Here is a 24,283-nt window from a genome sequence, read left to right on the forward strand (position 1 = left end):
CTATTCAATGACTTTATCTTATGAGAGCCATATAACTTAAACAGGATATAAGTACCTGGCTTTAAGAAAGTACCACTGATCCCCATAGAAATGAAGAAACCTTAATGGAGATCTTTTAGGTTTGCAAAGATGCGTGGTAATAAGGTAAAGAACGTGCAAAAAAAGGCTCAGGTCAAAACATAAAGATCAATACTCACATAATAAAAGCATTATTTGCAGAACCTGCTATCAATACAGCACTTTAATAAATTCTAGGAACAATAGGATCAGTACAGTGATGGGTTTCAATTTTTTTTCCTACTGGTTCTGTGGGCATGGCTAGCTTGGTGGGTGTGGCTTGGTGGTCATGTGACTGAGTGGGCATGGCCAACTTGACATCACTCACAGACACTCAGTCAAATGACCCTCCCACCCAGCCACGCCCACAGAAAAAGGTAGGAATTTTTTTTGAATTTCTACCTATCTACCTATTTTCTTCCCAGGCCTGGCCTAATCTATTAAAGGCCTCCTCCTGCATGCCTCCCCACCCTCCCTTCACCAGTTGCACACATCACCCCATTTCCCCTCCTTCAGCGGCTCCAGTCCTAGTCCTGCTTCCTCCCCCACCACCGCCTCTTTCTTCCGGATGCTTACCTTCCTCCTGCAGCAACTGGTCTGGAGTTCAGAAGGCAAGTTGCCAGGAAGCGGCTGGCAAAAAGGCAGCAGCACGGAGGCTTCTCGCAGTCGCATCAAAAAAGAAAAAGCCCCCTGCAGGCTGCCGAAAACTACCGGAGGTCACTGAAAAAGTCGCTGCCATTGCCGCTCTGTTCTTTGCACCAGCCACGCATGTACATCCCATTGCCTGCTATGTTGCTCTCAGACTAATGCAGCAAGCAATGGGATCCGTCAGTCTGAGCGCTACGCAGCAGGCAATGGGATGCGATGGTATGGCAGCGGCTTTTTCTTTTTCGATATGACTGTGAGTAGCCTCCTAGCCGCTGCCTCTTTGCCAGCCGCTTCCCGGCAGTTGTATGGGTGAGCGGCACAAGCGAACGGCGACCGGGCGACTGGTTCGGGAGCATGGCCAGCCAGTAGTTGCTACTGGTTCGGCGACCCAGGACAAATTACCACTACTGGTTCACCCGAGCTGGTGGAAACTGGTAGAAACCCACCACTGGATCAGTATTGATTATTTACTAGTATTTACAGGTACATTATTTACTATAACTTACATGCTGTCCATTTCCAGAATCAGACTAGCTTACTGTATTCAGGTCAGCAGTTTAAAAACAAAGAACATTTCTTACAATTATATCAGTTCAGGTCCACGTGCTACTCTTTTGTATTATGTTATTGATTCCTAAATGCCTCTCTGAAGAGCTGTGTTACAGCTCTGGGAATGTAGTGCTTACTTTACATGCACAACAGAGTACCATGAAGGAACCATCACCGCAACTTTCATAAGGTGGAAATGATGCTAACTTTGTAAGCAGGAGTTCCAGGGATTTCATGTGGCCTGATCAGAATACTGTGACTGGATGAATCTCACCGTTCATTTCCAGATTAACCTGTGCAGAGTAATTTTCTAAGCATTCCTTTAAATTCATTGCAGTTTCCAGGAGATGTTTTCAGGTTCATGACGTTTTGATAATTGGCTGTTACCTTGATAGTTGCATTGTCATAGTGAGGGTTATATAAGAATAGCAAGCAGCTGCTAATTGTACAGTCAGTAATATTCAACCCTGCCATGTATTGCTTAACACCAGAGACAGGTTTCCTGGAACTCTGCACGCTGTCCAAGAGCTGGCCTTCACAATCCCAGTTACTAAAGTCCTAAATATTTCCAATTTCTCTTCTCTCAGGAGATGTGAACGTATCAACTGCTTCAACTATTTGGATTGCCAAAACACTCCGCTCCGCATTACTTATTATCAGCTTAATTTCCAAACAAACATTGTTGTTCCAGCTCATATTTTCCGAATTGGTCCCTCGCCTGCTTATGCCGGAGACAACATAATCCTTACAATCAACAAAGGAAATGAAGAAAACTACTTCAATACCAGAAAGCTTAATTCCTATACCGGTATAGTGTATCTTCAGAGGCAAGTGAGGGAACCCAAAGACTTCTTCCTAGATGTTGAAATGAAGCTTTGGCGTCAAGGAACCTACACAACCTTTCTGGCCAAAATTTATATTTTTATTACATCTCATGCGTACTAAGATGGATGTATTACTGTTGAAGCTCATTGGTGCTATTTTTTTTTTTAAAAAAAATCTTTCCTGCCAAAGCTTGTGGTAATAGAGGAAAAAACTGATAGAAAAATATAACCTTTCGTATTTTTTCTAGCTCCTAAAATACCTTTGTTTTTGTACAATTAACTTAAAATGTATTCACCTGTTTCTCTTTTAACTCTGAAATGTTTATCTGACCAAAATAAGGTTGTTGAGCTTTGATGCAAATGTGTACAGTCGTTATGCTGTCCTTTAAAAGTTATTTTGATATTGCACCGATGACAACCTCAGAATTAGTTACCAAGGTTGGGGGCATGATCTAGCCAAACTTAAATAGTCCAGATAAGATGGATTTCAAAGGGAAAATAAATATGTAGCCGTTAAAATCAATTGTATTTAAAAGATGCTTAAGTGCAATTCAGTTGCGCTGATGAGAGGGCAGAAGGCCAATTCCCAGTCTTTAAAACAACTTAAAGAAAAGAAAAGAAATTGCATGTCAGACAGTGATTTTTTTTTCATTTAGTGACAATTACACAATGTAGTTTTAAAGAGACAAAAATCTTCCTTTGCTGAAGATGCCCATAATATGTGATGAGATCTTGCTGTGCCAGTCAAATTCTGTTCTTATCCCTCCATCCTTAGTGGAGGGATAAGAACAGTGACTTAGTGAATCAGATGTTGATCTGACCATGTGTTCCCCCTTCATTGATACCCCACCCAGTTAACTAAAGCTGTTGCCTCTTCTGTTTACGTTGGAAATTATGGCTGCAGTGCAGAGGAACAAATAAGTGACCAGGAATAAGTCTGACCAAACTTAATATGCATATAGGCCTCACAGTTAATTCACCTGAAAAAAATACCTCCTCATATAGTATTTATATAATCAAGATTTACTTTTCCCATATCTTAGCAAATGTCACTGTGAGACATTTCCATAGAGTTACCTTTCCATCTTATTCAAGGTTATTGGTGCTCTAATACCATAGGATGTGAAGGCTACCCCTTAACATCTGAGACTTGCTACTTGCTGTGCTTGTCGTGTAAATTCTTGGGACTGGCCATGCCAGGAGGTATAGATGTATATCCTCCTTTTTACTATGTTCATGCCAGCACTATAGGTAGACCTCAACTTACGACTATAATTGACCTCAACATTTCTGTTGCTGAGTGAGACATTTGTTCAGTGAGTTTTGCCCCATTTAACGACTTTTCTTGTCATACTTTTTAAGCGAATCACTGCAGATTTTAAATTAGTAAACTCGTTACTAATTTGCGCTTGTTAAGTGAATCTGGTTTCCCCATTGACTTTGCTTGTCAGAAGATGGCAAAAGATGGTCACATGACCCCAGGACACTGCAACCGTCATAAATATGAATCAGTTGCCAAACATCTGAATTTTGATCATGTGACCATGAGGATGACGCAATGCTCGTAAAGGTGAAAAATGGTCATAAATCACTTTTTTCAGTGTCCTTGTAACTTTGAACAGTCACTAATTGAGCTGTTGTAAGTCAAGGACTATCAGTATAAAACTGTTACTACACTTTGTTGGCCAATAAAATTGTTGCATAAATCTCTCATTGCTCCAAGAAATACATGAAGGCTGAACATCTATGTCAATGAATAACATAGAGCAGGGGTGTCAAACTCAAGCTGGAGGCTCCCAAGGGCCTTCTTAGCAAATGCTGAGTCCAGGGCCCTGTGCCTCATGATGGAGACATGTGGTTTTCTTGCTGTAGCAGCTTGCTTTCTGAAAGAAGCCTCATGAAAGATACATAGAGTAGGCGTCATCCTTTGAATCCAAACAAGTCCTGGCATTTAATTCCTTGGGTGTACTGGGCTAGCTTTAAAAGAATGGCTCTTCTTAGCCACTCAAGTTGCATAGTACTGATGCTACAAGCAACCAGATGACTGTTAGAGAGAATGTCAGACAGACCCTAACCCTAACCAATGTGATTATTTACTCAGAGTAATTTCTTTTTTTTTTATTGAAAAGTTTTACAAAAAGTTTACATATTCCCGCCCCCTTCCCTACCTCAACCTCCCCACTCCCCCCCTCCTCTTCCCAGAACAAATTACAGGGTATAAACTTCAACAATCATAATCAATCCTAGTCTAAACAATTATGACATCCCACATCTCTTGTTCCTTCAATTCCCTAATTACCCGCCTAGCTTTATTACTTAAAGACACACCAAATATCTATATAATCATTCATAACCTATCTGCAATTTCTTATTCCGATATTTATTTTGAATATAATCTATCCATCTTCTCCAGTCTCTTAAATATCTTTCATTTGAATGATCCTTCAAGTACGCCGAGATTTTTGCCATTTCCGATAGATTTGTAACTTTCATTGTCCACTCTTGGATTGTAGGTAAATCTTGTAGGTAAATCAGAGTAATTTCTTTATTGTTGCTCACCCATAGAAAGAATCTTGCCAGATTAAAGCACAATCTGCATAATTATCAGACATGCCCTGTAAATATCTAGGGAGGGTCCACTCTGGGCCTCCTCCTGCATACCAAGGATTCCAGGCTGATTTGCCTCTTAGCTCCTCCTGAAAGAACCCTTTCCCTCCAACAACTCTTTACCAGACTCTATCACATACAAGAGAACGAGAATGGGTGATGCGTCCTTTATGCTGCCATCTAGTAGTTCAGAGTTTGGCACTCCTTTGACCTCGCTTAAGGATTTTTTCCCCTCCCTTGTTATTCTATGCTGGGGAACCATGGCTGCCTGGAAGGAAAGAATAGCCATGCATTTAACTATTTTCCTATGCCTCTCAGGGGGATCCTTACCTCCAAAGGCCATAGTGAGGCATGTTGTATGCAAGTGTATCCGTCTGCGTAACTTGTTTTATAAATAGCAATTTCTATCTCCTTCTAGACAACTCTTCAAGATAGAAAACCCATATCTGATCTTGCCCTCAACACAGATGAACATCTCTTAAGTGGTCCATATTGTGATAGACCACAGGCACAATGAGCCTGTAACTTAAATCCCATTTATTTGGAAATTAGTCCCATTCAGTACAAACTGGAAATATTTCTGAATAATATAAAGCAGATTTGACCTGAGGGCCAAATCTGGCCCACGGGGTACTTAGATCTGGCAATCAGGGCTGTCCTGCCAACAGTGGAGGACTAGCTCATGGTGCCTCTGCCAGCGAAATCAGAGCTCGGGGGGGGGCGCACATGTCCTAACTCTACCCAGGTCTGTTTTCACTAGCAGAAAGCTGCAGGAGGCAGTTGCAGCTGAAAATGGACATCAAGCTGGCCACTCTCCCCGCCCCCCAGCCCTTAAGGTCAAACACAACCTTGATGCGGCCCTCAATGAAATTGAGTTTAACACCTCTGACATAGAGGATACTCTGTCATTCACCCACTGTTACATTTTTTTTCTTCCCCTTGAAAGTGATGCACACTTAACAGACAATCTTTAATTTAAAATTAAATAAGAACTTAACACCAAGAGGCACTTGGTGATCTACACTTAAAGTGAAGTAATTTCAGGTCAAAAGAAAACAATGGATGCACGGTGCTTTCTTGTTGAAATATAGCTTGCTAATTGGGGCATTTGCTTGGCTTGGTTTTTAAATTCTATTCTGAAGGGACACTTTATTTTCTAGGAATGTTAGATTCAGACAAGATGTATTATAATTTTTCAAGGAAATATCAAAGATGAACAATGCCAAACCAAGATACTAAAATGTTACAGTATTGAATACCTGATTGTATTGCATGGCTATCCAATTAAGATAAACTTGAAGTAGAGCGATAGGTATGTTTTCTATTTTTCTAGCTTGAATTGCCCAACAAAACTGGAAGAATATTTGGCAGTGTATGTAGACTATATCACATACTAATAACCCAATGCAAAATGTACATTTTTATATTGCTCTTACTCTATAAAAATAACTGAATGAGATTGAAATCTATAGCCCATATGAGCTAATAGATATCTTAATCAAAAGATTTGTAGAAATTTACAAATGAATAGTGATTGTTAAAAATAAATATTTGGGTTTTTTAGATAAAATAGTTTCTAGGATTCAACTTCTATTCAAATATTCATTAACTTAGTTATGTAAAGCTAACTTTTAGCTGTTTGCTAAAAGCATAGCTACAACCCACATCTTCCTGTATTTGTATAGCACCTATTTTTGGTATGATTGAAATCCTTTGGTATGTCTGAAATATTTTCCTAATTGTGAAGACAGTGCCTCCCTCCAACTGATCTTAACCTTTGATAGGTTTGGTCACCTCCATGGAATTTTCTTAGCAAGATAGAATCATAGCCACCTCTGCTTTATTTTAAAAAAAAATTCCAGTCTAATTCACATATTTTCTGGTGGCATCCTCTTCAAGAATTAATCAGGTCCCTGGTTCATGTTTTCCAAAATCCGTTAAGGTCAGCTTGATGCTGTACCTGGTGTGGCCCAGTGCAGGAGTGTCAAACTCGCATCATCACAGCAGCATCATGTGATGTAGCGCAACTTTTTTCCCCTTTGCTAAAATGGGCGTGGCCAGGGTGTGACGCATCCGGCCAGGAGGCCAGAAGTTTGACAGCCCTCCTGTAGTGCATCTTAGATACTACGGCTCTTCCTAAGAATTGTTTTGTGACATATTGGAACATGCATGGGGCCCCACTTTTCAAATAATTACAGCAAGCACAACATTTGTAAGGCTTTGTAAGCATTTCTTGGGCTGTCTCCAGATGCAAAGTGGCCAAACAAAAATCTTAGCAGTGCATGAACAATTTGAAAAGAGGCGTGGTGCAGTGCTGTTGCACCTCTTTCAAAGACTTTTTCCAGCCCTTTGTACAATAAGTTGCTTCTTTTCAGCACTGTTGTGACTAAATGAATGGTTGTAAATCGAGGTCTATGTGTACACACAAGACATGCAGTACTCAAAACTGATTCTCATGAAATATCATATGAGGCCCAAAAGAAGAGTTATGTGAATTCAACTTAAATTCAGGAATTTCAAGTTGGTTACAGCAACCGTAGCATGTTTTTGCTTATAGCCCTGCTGTAACACAAAAATTGGTGTCTGTTAATATACTAGAAAAAGCATCCATCATTCATCCAGGATATTTCAGTGTTCAATATTGTTCGCACATTTCATAAAAGCACTGGTTTTATTGTCATTCTATAAGGTGCCAAAGGATCAATAAAATTATGAGGGGGCATTTGATTTCCAAAGGTAAATGTTACAATCTTTTTCCTCCAATCTTCAGACTTTTAAGTGTAGATAATTAAGAAAATGGAGCACTGTTTAATATGTATTATTTAGCATAGACCAGTGAACTCATGCAAAGGGAAATGAGTCCTTGGTACATTTTTAATGCATTTTGAACAAAAATAGGATGTTCAGCAACTTCTCCCCTCTGCAGGGCATTGGCCTATCCGTCTAAGTACTTGGGTCAAAGGAAGAAAAAGTGGTGAGAAAAAGAGGAAAGCCAACTCTCCCTTCTGTCTTGATCTGTGTAAAATCAGCAGCACACAAGAAATGGCAACACCTCCACAATGGTCTTTCTCCAAGACTCCATAGCACTGTTCTGCTTAGAAAATAGGAAAATGTTATTATAGCATGTGGCATTCATAAATTGGTGTCCTGGATTAAACTACCCTGAAGACACCAGTTGCTAAAGTGATACCATGTTTCCCTGAAAATAAGACCCTGTCTTATATTTTTTTGAACCCTGAAGTAAGCGCTTGGCCTTATTGCCATGCGCTGAAAAGCCCGATTGGGCTTATTATCAGGGGATGTCTTATTTTGGGAAAAACAGGGTAGTATTAGAAGAAAAAGGGAAACCAAGGTCTTATCATGAGTTTTTCCCTAGTAAGGTGTCTTTCAACCTCAAATAAATGAATAAAAAAAATTTAAAAAGGGAAGGTAAAGATTTCTTCAAACTTAGTTTGACACTTTGTGACTTCATGGTTATGTCCATCATATACAAACAAAACAAGTGATGTGCCATTGCCTTTCTTTTACTGTACATGTTGTTTCTCTCTTCTCATTCCGTTACGTTTTCATATTTAAAAGAATGTTTCTTTTAATGTCACTGCAATTTAAATCCATTAACTGTTGTCCTACCCACTGCTGCACCCAAGAACAACTCTGCTGTCTTCCATATGACAATATTTCAAATACTCTCCCTTGGTTCATGTTGAGCAATTTCTTTAAGCCACATCATTATAGACAATTCATATTTAACAATGCTCTTCTTAAAATATGAAATCCAGAACTGGACATAATAATCCTAAAGTGGCTTGGGAATAAAATAACAATTTCTCCCTATAATCTTGATACAAGGATTTTGTTAAAATGTGCTATAGCTTGAAGCCAAACTACATTTTTTTTGTAGCAGCATTCTACTTGTGGATTATAATTATCACAATAATACTGTCATTCACTAACCATATGCATGTTTATTGGGAAGTAAGCTCTATTAAATTTAATTGACCTTAATCCAAACTAAATGTGGAAAGGGATGCAGCCTAAGACGCCCAAATGTTTTGCACATGTGTTGCTGCCAAGCCAGCTCATTCTTAGATAATAATGCAGTTACTTTGCCTATAACATGATTAGCAAAGCACTTCCCTCTTCAGGCACGATCAGCTTTGCCATACTTTAATCCTCAGACCATGTTCAATTTTTTTAAAAAACAAAATGTCACAAGAAGACAGCTTTATTGTTCATTCTTCCATGCCTATCCATTTTTTATAGACAAGCCCTCTATGGTTTAATTGAAGCATGAGAACATGAAATGCCACATTAATTTTCAATTGTTATACCGCACATGGTTGCATTTTGATCTCACTAAATGGTAAACAACAAACTATGTGGCACTTACAGAAAAAGACCACTGCAGTGCTGTTTTCTGGTGTTTTCTGTTTTTTTTTTAAAAAAAAAGCTTATAGAAATTCACTGATTGTGCCTCATCCGATATGGATTTCTATTTGCTGTCACAAATACCCTAAGAACTTGATTTCTTATATTTTAACACTTGGTTTACATTTCATTGGTATTTTCCATTTGCTTATATTACAAATTCTTTTTAAGCAACACACAGTACAGCCTACGATCAGTTTCTACTATCTGGTCTCTTTTTTTATATTCCCAATCTTTATAAAGAGGATTTCTCGATTGCAGAACTGTGATTTTCACCTTATCTTGAAACAGCCAAAATATCTCTAGAATGAAATGATTTTAAATCATTTCTGAGATTTTGAGTATTTTTAAAAGTAGTGTGGTTTTTCAAAATTCTTGCAGGATTTACCCCACTAGCACAATGTAGCTTTTCAGACTAGAAAGCAAAAAGTGTGTGTGTGTATATGTTTGTGTGTGTGTTTGTGTTTGTATTTGTGTTTGTGTTTGTGTGTGGTTTGTTTGTTTGTTTGTTTGCCAAGATTGTACTACAGTTCTGCAGAGCAATGGTCCAAACCAGAGGAAAGTAAATTCTTTTGGAGATCTTGGTACTTGCTGACCTTGATTTTCTTCTTGCAAATGTTTCATTATTAAAGCACTGACAACATTACATGGTTTGGTAATGAAATGTTTGAAACAAGAAAACCAAACTCAGGAAGCAGCAAGATCTCAACATTTCAACTTTACACTATATGCATTATCCATTATTTCCAAAGATAGGTTTGGAAGGAACTACAGACATACTGTATATTAAATTGCATCCTAAAGTGGTCCAAAGTCCCTTTATATTTTTGGATCTGAAACACTGAATAGTCTCCGACTCACCATCAAATGGATTTGGGATCAAAGCTTTAATCTACTAATATTATGGCATTCAAGCAAACATTCCCTAAAGCTATCTAACTGAAACACAATTAAAAATGTAATTAAAATGTTTAAAATTCATATTAACAAGAAGTATTCTCATCAGACCTACATCTGGGCCAATAAGCATACTTTGGTTTTTCTTAATTTATAGTATTTTTATCTTGCCCATTGGAAAGACTTTGAGCAGGATACAATAAATGTATCATTGCAGAATCAGTTAAGTATGTATTTATTCAACACATATGCCTCTCTGCAATTCTTCTGAAGGAATAATTGTTCCATCTTCCCCTTCTTCACTGTCCAACGAAGATTTTCTATGGAATTATATTATTGCCAAGTAGAACTAATAGCAAGGAATATTGTTGGCTTCAAATGCTCTGCTAGACCTTTTCTATTGCATTTGTTTCATGTCTGATGTAGTTAAATTACTGGGGGCCAAATTAAAATTCCACCTACTTGATTGGTTGAAACCCTACAGTCCCAAGATGTGGATAGTTCGGCCTCTATTATCAGCACTGTTCTTCTAAGGCACTTTGTTCGTAGAAGAGCTCATCAAAATTCAGTGGATCTGAATTTTTGCTGACCTTGTAGCTTTATCAAGGGAGCTTTATCCTCCCTCCGAAAAACCAGACTTTTCTTCCTTGAAGGCACCCATGAAGCTGGTGACTAGTAAATCATGAATTTTCATTGACTGCTTGGTAATTTGAATCTTCAGGCTCATCTGAAATTTCTTCCTGGCGTGTAGTGAATGGATCGTGTCATCCAGTCAATCTGGCAAGGGTATTTTTCTAGGGTATTTTTGTAAGTCCTTAAGTTACCAGGACATGGGAGGAGAACCAACTGTGATGCTTATTACAAGAACATCCTTTTACCTCATTAAATGAAGCTATATGACCCATCCATAAATAAAACTAACAAGTTCACTGAAGTTAGATTTTAAAAAGAAATTACATGACTTTTAGTAAAGAAATGCTAATCTACATAGCAAAACATGATACAATTTATAAAATTATAAAGAACTCTATACTTCAGGATTTGCATAAATCCTGAAGTATAGATTTCATTATAAAAACAGACACTTTTACTCACCAAAATTGTGAGGGTGAGGAATGAGAAAAATGTTTCCTAGCCTTAAACTGGTATTAAACTGTTGCAATTTGCAAAATGTTGGTAGGCTGTAACTTGCTTTGGATTATTTGTCTCCTGGCATAGTGTGGGTCAAATGAGTTTTTTTTTCCTTTCCAGAATAATCATTGCAATTCCTTAGGGGTTATAATCAAGCCTGAATGTTCAGAAGCCTGTAAACTATTCAAAGCCTAGAGGAGCTAGGTAGTTTGAAGAAACATACCTTAAATTATGTTATGTGGCTTCTGGGACTCCTGAGATATGGAGAGGGGGAAGAACATCAGAACTTGAGGAATGAAAAACATGGGTCAAGGAGAGAGAGAGAGAGGAGATGAAGGTTGCATCCATATATAAGCAACCTCATAAGATTTACCTCATCGGTCTGGTAAAAAGGTAGAAGAAAACCCAGCCTCGGCTTGGGTAATGCATTATTTGGAGACTGATCCAGTTGAGAGATAACAGGAAGCCCTTTTTCCTTCCCAATCATTTGGGCCACTCTAGATTGACTCTTCAATAAAACATACCTGAAAGTAAAGAAAAGAAAGAAACAAAGTCTAAAGTCATAAGCATCAACAGTTGGGTGGAAGACGCATGGGATGAAATATGTGTTGTGGTGCAATTGTGGAGCTTCTTTGGTAATATTCCAACACATTCATACTTAGTATAGGTAGTCCTCAATTTATAACCATTCATTTAGTGAAGTCCAAAGTTACAACAGCACTGAAAAAAAGTGACACGGCAATTTTTCACACTTAACGACCATTGCAGCATCCCCATTGTCGTGTGATCCAATTTTGGATGCTTGGCAACTGGTTCACATTTTTGATGGCTGCAATGTCCCAGGGTTCATCTTTTGTGACCTTCTGACGAGCAAAGTCAATGGGGAAGCCATATTCACTTAACAACTGTTTTGCTAACTTAACAACTGCAATGATTCACTTAACAACTCTGGCAAGCAAGGTCCTAAAATGGAGCAAAACAAACTTAACAAATGTTTTACTTAGCAAAAGAAACGTTGGGCTTAATTTGTGGTCGTAAATTGAGGACTACCTGTAGTTTATGTAATCTCATAGCAAACATCTCTGACTGCTAATTACCATCTGATGAATAGATTGAGCAGACTGGAGAGTGGTTTTCTACTCAAGTGGAAACTTACTTAATGGTAAGGCCCTCACTGAAACAGAACCTGCAAACTGCAGCTGCTACACCCCAATATTCCCCTAAAGGGGAAGCAGTGGGAGCTGGGAACGTTGCCAATATCCTGTGACCTTGAAACAAGTTGGTTTTGTTCCTATCAATGCACTGCTAATTTGTGCAAGGGTTGTTTTTCCCTATAATAAATACTGCCACCCACCGGTTTTTTTTAAAAAAAACTTTGTCAAGCATTGTGTGACTCTTTTAGCACCCCAAGGTTTTTGCCATTCTAACCACCACTGTTATGTTATTTGGGAATTGGAAAGGGAGAGAAATGCAATGTGAAAAGGATGCGTCAGGAATGCCACACCAAGGTTTTCTCCTGAAAAGGATTCATTGAATAAATTCTCTCTCTTTGGGCGGGGCGGGGGAGGAGAGAGATGCAAGCTGCTGTTTACATGGAAAATCTGCTTTTGGAAGCTCTTTGCGTGGAGCAGAATCAGTGCGCTGTCTGCTTTGCTGCATTGAGAATCCAGAGGGGATGATCTCTGGTGGACAAAATCTGAAAGGTTTGTGCTCCAGCTGGGAAAAAAAAAAAATTCACTGATACCATCCATTTCAGTTAGCACTTAGTAGAGCACCATCAACATAATTTACTCTTCTTCTGCCAGCAGTAATCCTGAATTCCTTTTGCTCTTTACTCATCCTTGAACTTTGTGGGATTCCCCCCCCCCTCTTTTGGAAGACTTTAGCATGCATTTAAACCAGGGGTGGTTCTAAAAAATTTTACTACTGGTTCTGTGGGTGTGGCTTATTTTGTGGGTGTGGCTTGATGGTCATGTGACAATTCTTTAGGATTTAGCACAGGTACTGGTCTACCAGGCTTTTAACTGCTTGCAGAGCTGTACCGATCTACCCATTTATTTTTGCAGGCACTGATCTACTCATGTATTTTTGCAGGCACCGGTCTATTCATTTGTTTTCTTTTAACACTGATCAGCTGTAGGGCGGCCCTTTGAAGCCCCGCGGCAAGAGTTTAAACAGCTTTTTCCCTCTAGCCATCAGTTGGGACTCAGGAGGCAGCAATAGATTGGGGGGGGGACAAATAAAAGGTAAGAATAATGCGGGGGGGACGGGGGGGCAGAACCAGTTCGGTGACATCATATCATCACTGCTACCGGCTCGGCGGAACCGGGCTGAACCGGGAGGAACCCACCACTGATTTAAACATTCAGAATACTGCGTGTGAGTGAGTGAATTGTACTCTCAAAGTTAATTTGACATAAGTGCTTAAACAGAAGCTGGATGTCACCAACGTCTCAGTAGTAGATTGCTGGGCTGATCAGGGTATTTTACTAGATGACCTCTAAGCTCCTTTCCAATTCAATATTTTATTATGAAGTTGATGAGGTATTTTGCTGCAAAAGCATCTTTGGATTTCTTGGTCTGATAGTTTGCTGCAGTGTCAGTTTTTCTTTGTATTTGGTTTGGGTTTTCTGCTGAGCTGGATATGTGCATTACTGTAACATTTGTTCTGTGTGCTGCAGAATAGTACGGATAAATGCAATGTACATTTAGGATGCACAGCAGGAAGGAAATAATTTGCTTCTGTTTTGGGGGGGGGCAGTTCATCTATCTGCCTGTCTTATAGAAACTGCAAATCATTTCTTTTCTGGCAGTTAGCCAGTACTCAAGTGCCCCAAAGGGAGAAAAAGTACATATTTAAAGAACCCGACTCTTCCCTCCAGGACTTCATTAGGTGACAGCAAAGAGGGTTTTTTTTTCTGTATTTCTTTGTTGCCATCTAAAGGATTGCCAGATCTCTACAACTTCAAAATTCTACTACTGGCAAGGAGATTCTAGAACTGCTTTCTTTGGGTTTCACATTGATGAAAATCTGAGCAGGCCATTCTGAATGCTGGGTGTCCCAGAATTGAGGAGCAGAACTCCTAAAAGGTAAAGGTAAAGGGTCCCCTCAAACATATGTGCTAGTCATTCCCAACTCTAGGGGACGGTGCTCATCTCTGTTTCAAAGCCAAAGAGCCAGCGCTGTCCGAAGATATCTCCATGGTCATCTGGCCAGCATGACTAAATGCCAAAGGCGCACAGAATGCTGTTACCTTCCCACCAAAGGTGGTCCCTATTTTTCTACTTGCATTTTTATGTGCTTTCCAACTGCTAGGTTGGCAGAAGCTGGGACAAGTAACGGGAGCTCATCCCGTTACACGGCACTAGGGATTCGAACCACTAAACTGCCGATCTTTCGATCAACAAGCTCAGCGTCTAAGCCACTGAGCCACCACGTCCCCTGCAGAACTTATAGAGCTCTTTAAAATGAGCAGTAATTTAATGTTGATGTTAATGTGGAAACAATTAAAAAATATTACAGCTGCAATTACTGTAATGAAATATTTGTATTTTTCAAGATTGGCTTGCCAATTGTATGCAGCCATCAGGAGAAAACCACTTAAATATGCTCTCTCTTTTTGTACCTGATCACATCGGATAAATATAGATTGGATTGGACTGAACCTCCTATTTAGGCTTTGGAACATTGTACCATTGCTTTTACTTACTGAGGCATAAATGTAAAATTAACTCAGTTAAAGGTGAGTTTCCAACTCATTTTCCCCACCCCCATTTTTCTGCAGTGTGAACTTGGCAGGATTTAGAAGACCAAGAAAAGGAAAGGAGGCCCAATTGTAAACTTCCTCATCATTTGATGCAAGTGCTTTGCCAAAAATAACCTGTGTTGAATGGCAAAGATCCAGAACTTCTCCGCAATCACATGGAGAATGTATATTCCCAGGGAAACATGATGTCTGATCTTACTAGTTCAACAGGACAGGAATGCAGAGGGCCACAGAAACTGAAGTGGCAGCCCATACACAGCTCAAACCTTCTCCCTGTCACCTCTCAGCATTCCACAATACATCTTTCAGAGACAGCCTGGCATTTTTCTTCACTCTCACTTCTCCTTTGACACCCAGACAAAGGATTGTGTTTCAGACCAAGATAAATGCTGGCTTTGGAACATGCTTCACCCTCCCCACCCCAAATGCTTTCATACCCTTCAATGTCATGTTCCTCGTTCAAATTATACATGTGGACCAAGCAATGTATCACTTTTTTCTTCCTATCAGTTCATCAAAGAAAGAGTCAGAATAGATAGGCTGGGTTACCTAACCCTTCTGTTAGTTACGTGGTGCAGATGCACAACAAAAGTAAAGACTTCATGGTCAAATGAAAAACAATTAACTGTTGTTGTTGTTTTTGTTCTTTTTTTTTTAAGCATGCCTGGTTTTCCATCATTTCTGGAATGAATTCATCCATTAAACTTTTATTGTTAGTTAAAATTCTAGGCAAAGGGTTCTATTTCCAGGATTTGATAATGATGATTCCATTATAGCCTGCTAACCTAGGGGTGTTCAAGGTGAATGAATTATGAATCCTCCCTCCTTTAAATTTATTACCAGAACAACCTTCTGAGATAAATTGATCCAAGAGAGGTGACCAATCTGGACTGAACACCATGTCAACATATTTTTCTCTTCTCATCATTCTATGTCTTTGAAATAAAGACAGCAAAATCCAAAGTCAGAAGACCAATGGGGAGCTATGCTGTTCCTTTCCTACTTCTGGTCCCATGAAGAAAGAGTGCTAGACTCAACAACATTAGGGGGCCTCACTTACAATTCTTCCAAATGGCTGCAATTTTCGGGTCATAAGTCAAAGCTGTAAAGCATGCAGTCTGAGTTTTAAGATGTAATAGGAATAGTTTCAAAGAATCTTATTCGAAAATAAGCTAGCAGCAAAGTTACCCAAGATCACAGCAGCAAGAATTAGAAATTGGGCCAAAACAAAGTACAAAGCAGATCTTCATCACTATTTTCCAGGAAAAATACACACTGTATATGGTCTTTTTGTCAATTTTGCTTTATTTATAAAAGCCAATCATCTTTTTCTGCTCTCTTCTTCTGGGGTTTCTTTGGAATGCTGTGGCATGGGATAAGGAGAGGAGGAATGCTAAAGCAGTCTGCCTAGGCAGCCTATCGGATCATGTGGTGCTGTTATAATCCATTAAACGGAATCCTTGCTGATCTGGTTGGTCAGGCATGAAGCTATAATAGAATGGTAGAGAGATTGACATGCTGAGAGCTTTCCAGTTTTCAAATTGTTGCTCATTATAAAAGCAAAAGAAAAGGGCAAGAACTGGAGACTTATGGCCACACATGCTGTTTCCATCATCTAATGGCAGGCCTGTCCAGGGCTGGAAGTGTTGAACTAGACGAGAGCATAAATGGACTTTCAAAATTCCCCAGTCAATTTATAGGCAGAGAGAGTTTGGAGGGGGGGGTGATGTAGAGAGATGTCTCTCAGTTTCTCCAGGGAAAGTGGATATTCTCCAACAAGGCAAGACATCTGACAATAGCACTGTTATTGGAAGGAAAAAAAAAACAGCAACAAAGGAAGGAGTTTTATCATGACACCCTCCCTGGGAAAGAATGTCAAGGCTGCAGACTATTAGAACAAAAACTGGAGAATGAAGACAAAATATTTGTGCAGAGATCCTCAGCACAAGAATGCCCCACTCCATTCATTTAAACTTCATTTTTAAAAAATTTCATTAAACGAAATTCTCCAATGACAGAAATTCCATGGCACTTTTTTTTTTTGTTCAAACTAAATGAAAACTGGTATTTAAAAATACCCCAAAGAATTTTGCTGTGCTGAATCAGTGTGCTTAAATCAGGTTATATCAGGATTAGGAGTGCATTGCTGCCAATATTATTTGAGCAAACTCTGCACCATAATTAGCAGGAAGGGGGAAGAGATTCATTTATAGCTATGTATGTATAACATAATATTTAAATGAAAGACAATCTTGGGAATTCAGTGGGATTTGCCACTATAAATATGTACAGAATCTTGATGCATGACTGAATAATATGCACAGAGATCAGCTTGAATTATATCTGAATAATGTTTTACATACACACAAACACACACAAACAAACACACACACACACACACACACACACACCTACATAGTTCCAGTCTGTATTGTTAAATCAATGTGAAATACAAATCAATATTAAATTTGGCTCAGTTCATTGATTTGGATGTAAACATTTGATTGATTTGAAAATTTGATTCAGTTAGGACAAAACACCTTCGGTAACTTGGAGAATGCATTAAATGGTCAAAGCTTCATTCAATCAACATAAAGATTTGCATAAAAAACAAGGTGTGGAATTCCTCGGAGACAGGTTTTTTTAAAAAATAATAATAATAATGTTACATACAAATATTTCCAGAAAAATACTGAATGCTGCTTTGTCATGCCCTTTCTTGTCCCCTCAATAGCAGCTTTTAATTTGCAGACTAGTGTTGCTCTAAAAATTCTTTGGAGAAAATACAACTGATGTCAGCAGCATCATGTATCCTTGGCCATTAGCATTCCGTATCAAATTTACATCTGTGAATGATGATACTTCAAAGCACCTGAAGGGTACCAAGTCTGGGGAGACTGGTGTAGAATATGAAGTTAGTTTTAGCTCTGCTACACCATGCATAATGCATTTATGAGGAAACATCAGGAATAATTGATGGTGCAATATTATGCATGAAATGAATAATATTTAAAATATGATCCAAAGGTTTAATAATTTTTCTGGGAAGGTAGATATATGCTTTACCGCAGAAGCCTATGTGTCTTTATGGGGAGGAAGCTCTGAAGTTGAACTCAATGGGACCGGAACTATGCTTATTGATGGCTGATCAGCTTTGTTTCAGATTTCCAGTTTTACAAAGAGTTTATTAGAAAACGAGAATAAATTCTGGGCTGGGTATCTTCTCTCTCTCTCTTTATCAAGATAAACTAGTTTAACCCAAGAAGTTTGTAAGAGCAATTGTCAAATATGTTTCATGAATTGGATGATTCCATTCAATAACTTAAAATGTTTTTGATTGAGGATAGTGGCGAAAAATGGAACCAAAACCTGTTTTGCTCTGATTTGAGATAATATCTTGATTGCAAGCACTTACAATACACTCCAAACCTAAATGTGCAATTGAAAGTGAATTCTGCAGAGTTCACTGGTGGTGTAATAGATATGTTTAAAAATGCAAAAATCCTGAAACAAATGGAAGTGGGGGTTTGAGGTTTTCCTGCAGTCTGACTGAGTTGGTAACTGTACCAACTACATTTTGTCAGGCAGACATAGAACTGAAGAAAAGATATACTCTACATCATTTCCAGAATAAATAAAAAAGCTGTGTTGTTGAATTTCTTCTTGTCCTGTGGCAAAATACCTCTACTATGGAAAATATAGCACTTCACTTAATATCTACCTTTTTCAGCACCATATTTTTTTCTCTGCTTTTCTAATGCATGTGTGAAAAGAATAAAAATTTCATTGATCCCCACCTTCACCCCTTATATTTCAAATTAGCAATATAACGTCTGATTGGTAGCGTTTTCCTGAGTGCCATGAAACTTTCTGATGGATTAAAAACTACAGAAAAGGTATTAGAGCAACATCTTCAACAAGGGAATGATTAAGGGAATGGAGGCTAAAACATATGAAGTACAGTTGCTGGAATTGGGTGTGTCTAGTTTAATGAAAAAAAGGAATAGGGGTGATATGATAGCAGTGTTTCAATATCTAAGGGGTACTACTGTACAAAGAGGAGGAGGTCAACCTATTTGCCAAAGCACCTAAAGGCAGGACAAGAAGCCTTCCCTGGACCCAGCTGTATTAGCTAATTATCGTCCGGTCTCCAACCTTCATCGTCCGGTGAAGGTTGTTGAGAGTGTGGTGGCATGACAGCTCCCCCGGTACCTGGATGAAGCTGTCTATCTAGACCCGTACCAGTTGGGCTTCAGGCAGGGGTACAGCATTGAAACGGCATTGGTCGCATTGGTCGATGATCTCTGGATGGCTCGGGACAGGAGTTCTCCTCTGTCCTGGTCCTATTAGATCTCTCAGCGGCTTTTGATACCATCGACCATGGTATTATGCTGCAGCGGTTGAGGGGGTTAGGAATAGGGGGCACCATGTTGCAGTGGTTCTCCTCCGTCCTCTCTGACCTCTCGCAGTTTGTGTTGGCAGGGGGGCAGAGGTCGACCTCGAGGCGCCTCGCTTGGGAGGTGCTGCAAGGGTCGGTCCTCTCACCCCTTCTGTTCAACATTTATGTGAAGCCGCTGGGCGAGATCATCCGTGGTTTTGAGGTGAAGGTACATCAGTACGCTGATGATACTCAGCTGTACATCTCCACCCCAGACCATCCCAATGATGCCCTTGACGTGATGTCCCACTGCCTGGAGGCTGTGCGGGTCTGAATGGGGAGAAATAAGCTCAAACTCAACCGTTCCAAGACCGAGTGGCTCTGGCTTCCGGCGCCCCGGTATAGTCAGCTGTCGCCATCACTGTCTATAGGGGGTGAATCTTTACCCCCCACAGAGATGGTTCACAATCTGGGTGTCCTCCTCGACACATGGCTGTCTTTAGAAGAGCATATGACGGCCGTGGCCAGGGGGGGCCTTCTATCAGATTCGCCTGATCCACCAGTTGCGTCCCTTTCTGGACCGGGACGCCTTGCGCACGGTCACTCACGCCCTTGTTACCTCTCGGCTGGACTACTGTAATGCTCTCTACATGAGGCTCCCCTTGAAGAGCACTCGGAGGCTACAACTGGTCCAGAATGCAGCCGTGCGGGTGATTATGGGTGCAACTCATGTAACACCTCTCCTGCACAAGCTGCACTGGCACCCAGTGGTCTTCCGGGTACGATTCAAGGTGTTTGTTACCACCTTTAAAGCGCTCCATGGCTCAGGACCTGGGTACTTACGAGACCACCTTCTGCCACCGATAGCCTCCCACCGACCAGTTCACTCCCACAGAGAGGGACAGCTCATGGTGCCGTCGGCCAAACTATGTCGGCTGTCGACACCCAGGGCGAGAGCCTTCTCTGTGGGAGCTCCTGCCCTTTGGAACGAACTACCCCCGGAAATATGTACAATCTCTGACCTCCGAGTTTTTCGCTGTGCCCTCAAGACCCTGCTCTTCCGACAGACAGGGCTATCTTTGTAAAGGAGTTTTAAATTCGGAGTTTTAAATTTTGGGGTTTTTAACGAATCTTGGCCGTAAATGTAATAATTTTAATAATTTTTAAATTTAATTGGGATTTGTATTGTGTTTTTTACTTGGCTGTGCACCGCCCCGAGTCCTTCGGGAGAGGGGCGGTATAGAAATAAAATTATCTATCTATCTATCTATCTATCTATCTATATAAGAGATGGAAACTTATGGAGGAAAAATCCAACCTAGAAATAAGGAGAAATTTCCTGACACTGAAAACAATTAAACAGTGGAACATTTTGCCTTCAGTAGTTGTGGGTGCTCCATTACTGGAAGATTTGAAGATGAGATTGGACAGCCATTTGTGTGAAATGGTATCAGGTATTCTGTCAGAAGACTTCCACGGTCTCTTCCAACTTTGTTATTCTATATTTCCATCCATAAGTGGCAGATCTCAGCATAGCCATTGGCTTCATTTTCTGGGGCTCCCAGGTGGGAAAATATTGCACTGGAGAAAACGAAACAATGGTCACTTTTTCCTTAGTTTGCAAAGACACAGGAAAGAAACAGAAATTAAAATAATTAGCAGGTAATCCATTGCCTGTAGATAATTAATCCTATGTAAAAATGGAATTGACAACTGATGGAGTTCAAGTGAACTCAGACTATGATGTGACTAGAGGAGTCTCTATCCATACACTGTCAGCTCAGCAACAATTTATTAAGGCAATTGGCCTCTCTTCCTGCCCCACAGAATGATAATTGACTGCATAATCAAAAATGTGACTTCATCAACTTGCAACGTATTTAGCAAGTCTCTTGGCTTTCAGACTAGTAAATTCCATGTCCAGTCAAAGACTAGAATTTATCCTTATTTCAGAAATAATTTAAATCTCATATTTTGTGTCTTGGAGAAGAGATGGAGTAAAGCTGGAGAAACTAAAGTTTGCTTTGCCATGCTCATTAATTTAACTGCCGGAGATTTATTTGCTCATTTAAAGTGATGCACTGGTGTCTGGAGTATGTTGTTATGCTTATGAAGATCATAATTCAAAAACATGAAATGCAGCCTTGCAGGGTTTTCTCAAATAAAATTCAGTCATTATCTTGCATGAATGTCATTTTATTTCTGTCTTAAATAAAGAAAAATAAATACAAACATTAAGAGAAGGCAATGCTCATATTTAGGAGCGCTTAGAGTACAATAGAACATTCAGTGCTTAATTTATAATTCTACAGGAATTCAACGTTCCTTTTATATGTATAAAATATACACATGTATAAGTGCGCAGTATTTACATGGGAATAAAATATGAAAAGATAGATCAAATTATATTTGATCACTCATTTCAAATAAAATAGGCAGCATGTTTCAAGCAGAAATCTCTAGCACTTTTCATTTTGGTGGCCTCCAGTTTGGACTGCTATGCCCATTATCACAGCCATCATAATCAGATTTAGGCTTACTGTAATCAATGGCAAATATAGCTCAACATAACTGCAGGCATGGATTGGGGAAGGTTTTTACACTTTGATACTTTGTAATCCAATTTTTAAAGCGGTGCTCCTGTTCTCCATATTTCCTATCCTGAAATGCTCCTAATTGCATACAATGATATGTCCTTCCAAGTATAAAGGTTTTGTTATGTTGAGAAAAAAGTAGTCTAACTGAAAAGACTAGAACGCCTGAAATTTTAGAACTCACCACGGGAGAGGGTGCTGCCAAGGCATGTAAATTGGTCCACTGCGTGCAGCAGAGATGGAATTCAGCCAGTTTGCACCAGTTTGCGTGAACCGTTGGCGGAAATTTGGCCAAGGTCACCGAACCGGTAGCAATGGCCGGCTGGCCACGCCCCCAAACCGGTTCCCTGGTCACTGCTCACTCACCTCACCTGCCATGTTCATTGCCACCATGTTCTTCATGCACACGTATCCCATTGCCTTGCAAGTCCAATGGAATGCATATGAGTGAAGAACATGGCAGCGACGGCAACAGCAACAGCTTTTTCTGTGACCTCCGGTACTTTTCGGCAGCCTGCGGCCAGCCACTGCAGCCGCAAAGCTTGGAGGCTTCTTTGCCAGTCACTTTACAGCAGTGGCGGATGGCTAGGGGCCGCTGAAAACTCCGGTCAGTTTGCCTTCTGGACTCTGGACCAGCTGCCGCGGAAGGTAAGCAGCCCAAACAAAGAGGCGGTGGTGGGGGAGAAAGTGGGGCTAGGGCCGGAGCTGCTAAAGGATGGGAAATGGGGGTGACTGATGAAGGGGGGGCGGGATAGATAGGTGAAAATTCCAAAAATTTTCCTACCTTTTCCTGTGGGCACGGCTAGGTGGAGGGTCATGTGACTAAGTGGACATGGGCATGAGTGATATCAAGTTGGGCAAACCAACTCAGTCACATGCCCCCCCCACCTAGTCACACCTATCTAACTGGTAGTGAAAATTTTTGAAACCCATCACTGGCGTGCAGCTTTTGTCCCTTCACTGTGATGATGGGCTCTTGGTGTTGGGCATTCAGAGCTGGCTGGTGCGTCACTTCAGTCTTCTTTGTGTTGATGAGGAGGCTGAAGTTGTCGCATTCTGCTGTGAATTTGTGCACACTGGCTTGCATTTCCTGTTCTGGGCAGGGCACAGGGCACAGTCATCAGCAAAAAGGAGGTCTCATAGCACAGTCTCCTTTATCTTAACGACAGCCTGGAGTCTTTGAGCAGTTTCCCATCAGTCCTGTATCTCAGGCTGACTCCCAAGGAACTGTTCTGGAAGGTGTCTGGCAGCATGGCTGAAAACATTATGCTGAACAGGGTCGGTGTAAGCACACATCCTTGCTTGATGCTGCTTGTGGGGAAAAAGGCCTCTGATGCTTCTCCGTCATCCAGAACATGAGCTATCATGCCGTTATGGAACTGACGTACCATCAAGATGAAGCTTTGAGGGCACCCAAACTTTGACGTGATATGCCACAGACCTTCACGACTGACGGTGTCAAAAGCCTTGGTGAGATCCACGAAGGTGGTGTACAAGTCACGAAGCACAATGGTGGTTTCACTTAGCTACTACCTTGCTTAATAAACAAGTTGCCAGTCCCAATTACTAAATAAGGATTATCTGTACAAGTACAGTGTAGCTGCAACACTCCACATTGGGCTGCCTTGAAGACTACCAAGAAACTTCAACTGGTTCACCGTGCAGCACCACAAGCAATGATGGGCATCCCTTGGTATACCATATGCTATTATTTCATGAGCTGCATTGGTTGAGAGTTTGCTTTGGGGTGCAGATCAAGGTGTTGGTGGTGGTTACCTGTAAAGCCCTAGATCAGTGTTTCTCAATCTTGGCCACTTGAAGATGAGTGGGCTTCAACTCCCAGAATTCCCCAGCCAGCATAGCTGGCTGGGAAATTCTTGGAGTTGAAGTCCACCCATCTTCAAGTGCTCAAGGTTGAGAAACACTGCCCTAGATGTAAAAGGCTGGTTATTTAAATGCCTGCCCATCTCCCATTTCATCTGCCTGACTGATTCAAGCCTGCGGGTTGGCATAGTCTGGGTTCCTTCAATTCAACAGAACCATCTATTGGGATCTTGGCAATCCACCTTCTCTGTAGCAGCACTACACTCTGGAATGATTTTTCTACTGAAATCCAGATGGCCCCAACTCTGCTGTTCAGAAAAACCATGGAGACCTGGTCCTTCATCCAGGCTTTTGATAAGAGACCTGTGAGACCTGTGGCTTCATTCTATCTGGTCTGTTGTTCTGGGCATTTTTTATCTTTTACTGAAATTTTTGTAATGTTTTTGATTGTTGAAAGCTGTCCAGAATCATTGGGAGTACATGCAAGTTTAAGGATGATGATGATGATTATGACAATGATGATGATGACGATGATGATGATGATGATTTGAAAGTCCCTGACATCCAACTATTATATAA

The 24,283-nt window shown here is 40.4% G+C and overlaps 1 protein-coding gene across 4 annotated transcripts in view; it reads left to right on the forward strand.

Moving 5' to 3' along the window:
* FBLN2 (fibulin 2) overlaps positions 1-6,255 on the forward strand; it is a 152,255-nt gene extending 146,000 nt beyond the window's left edge. For all 4 annotated transcript variants that reach the window (XM_087887810.1, XM_034437732.3, XM_034437740.3 and 1 more), the window contains one exon: positions 1,842-6,255. In XM_087887810.1, the coding sequence (XP_087743936.1) occupies positions 1,842-2,199 (358 nt within the window). In that variant the 3' untranslated portion in view covers positions 2,200-6,255. The remainder of the gene's footprint in view (positions 1-1,841) is intronic.
* Positions 6,256-24,283: the final 18,028 nt, after the last annotated feature.

The sequence above is a fragment of the Pantherophis guttatus genome, chromosome 2 (genome assembly GCF_059756535.1).
Source record: "Pantherophis guttatus breed Tessera chromosome 2, ASM5975653v1, whole genome shotgun sequence".
NCBI classification, from domain to species: domain Eukaryota; kingdom Metazoa; phylum Chordata; class Lepidosauria; order Squamata; family Colubridae; genus Pantherophis; species Pantherophis guttatus.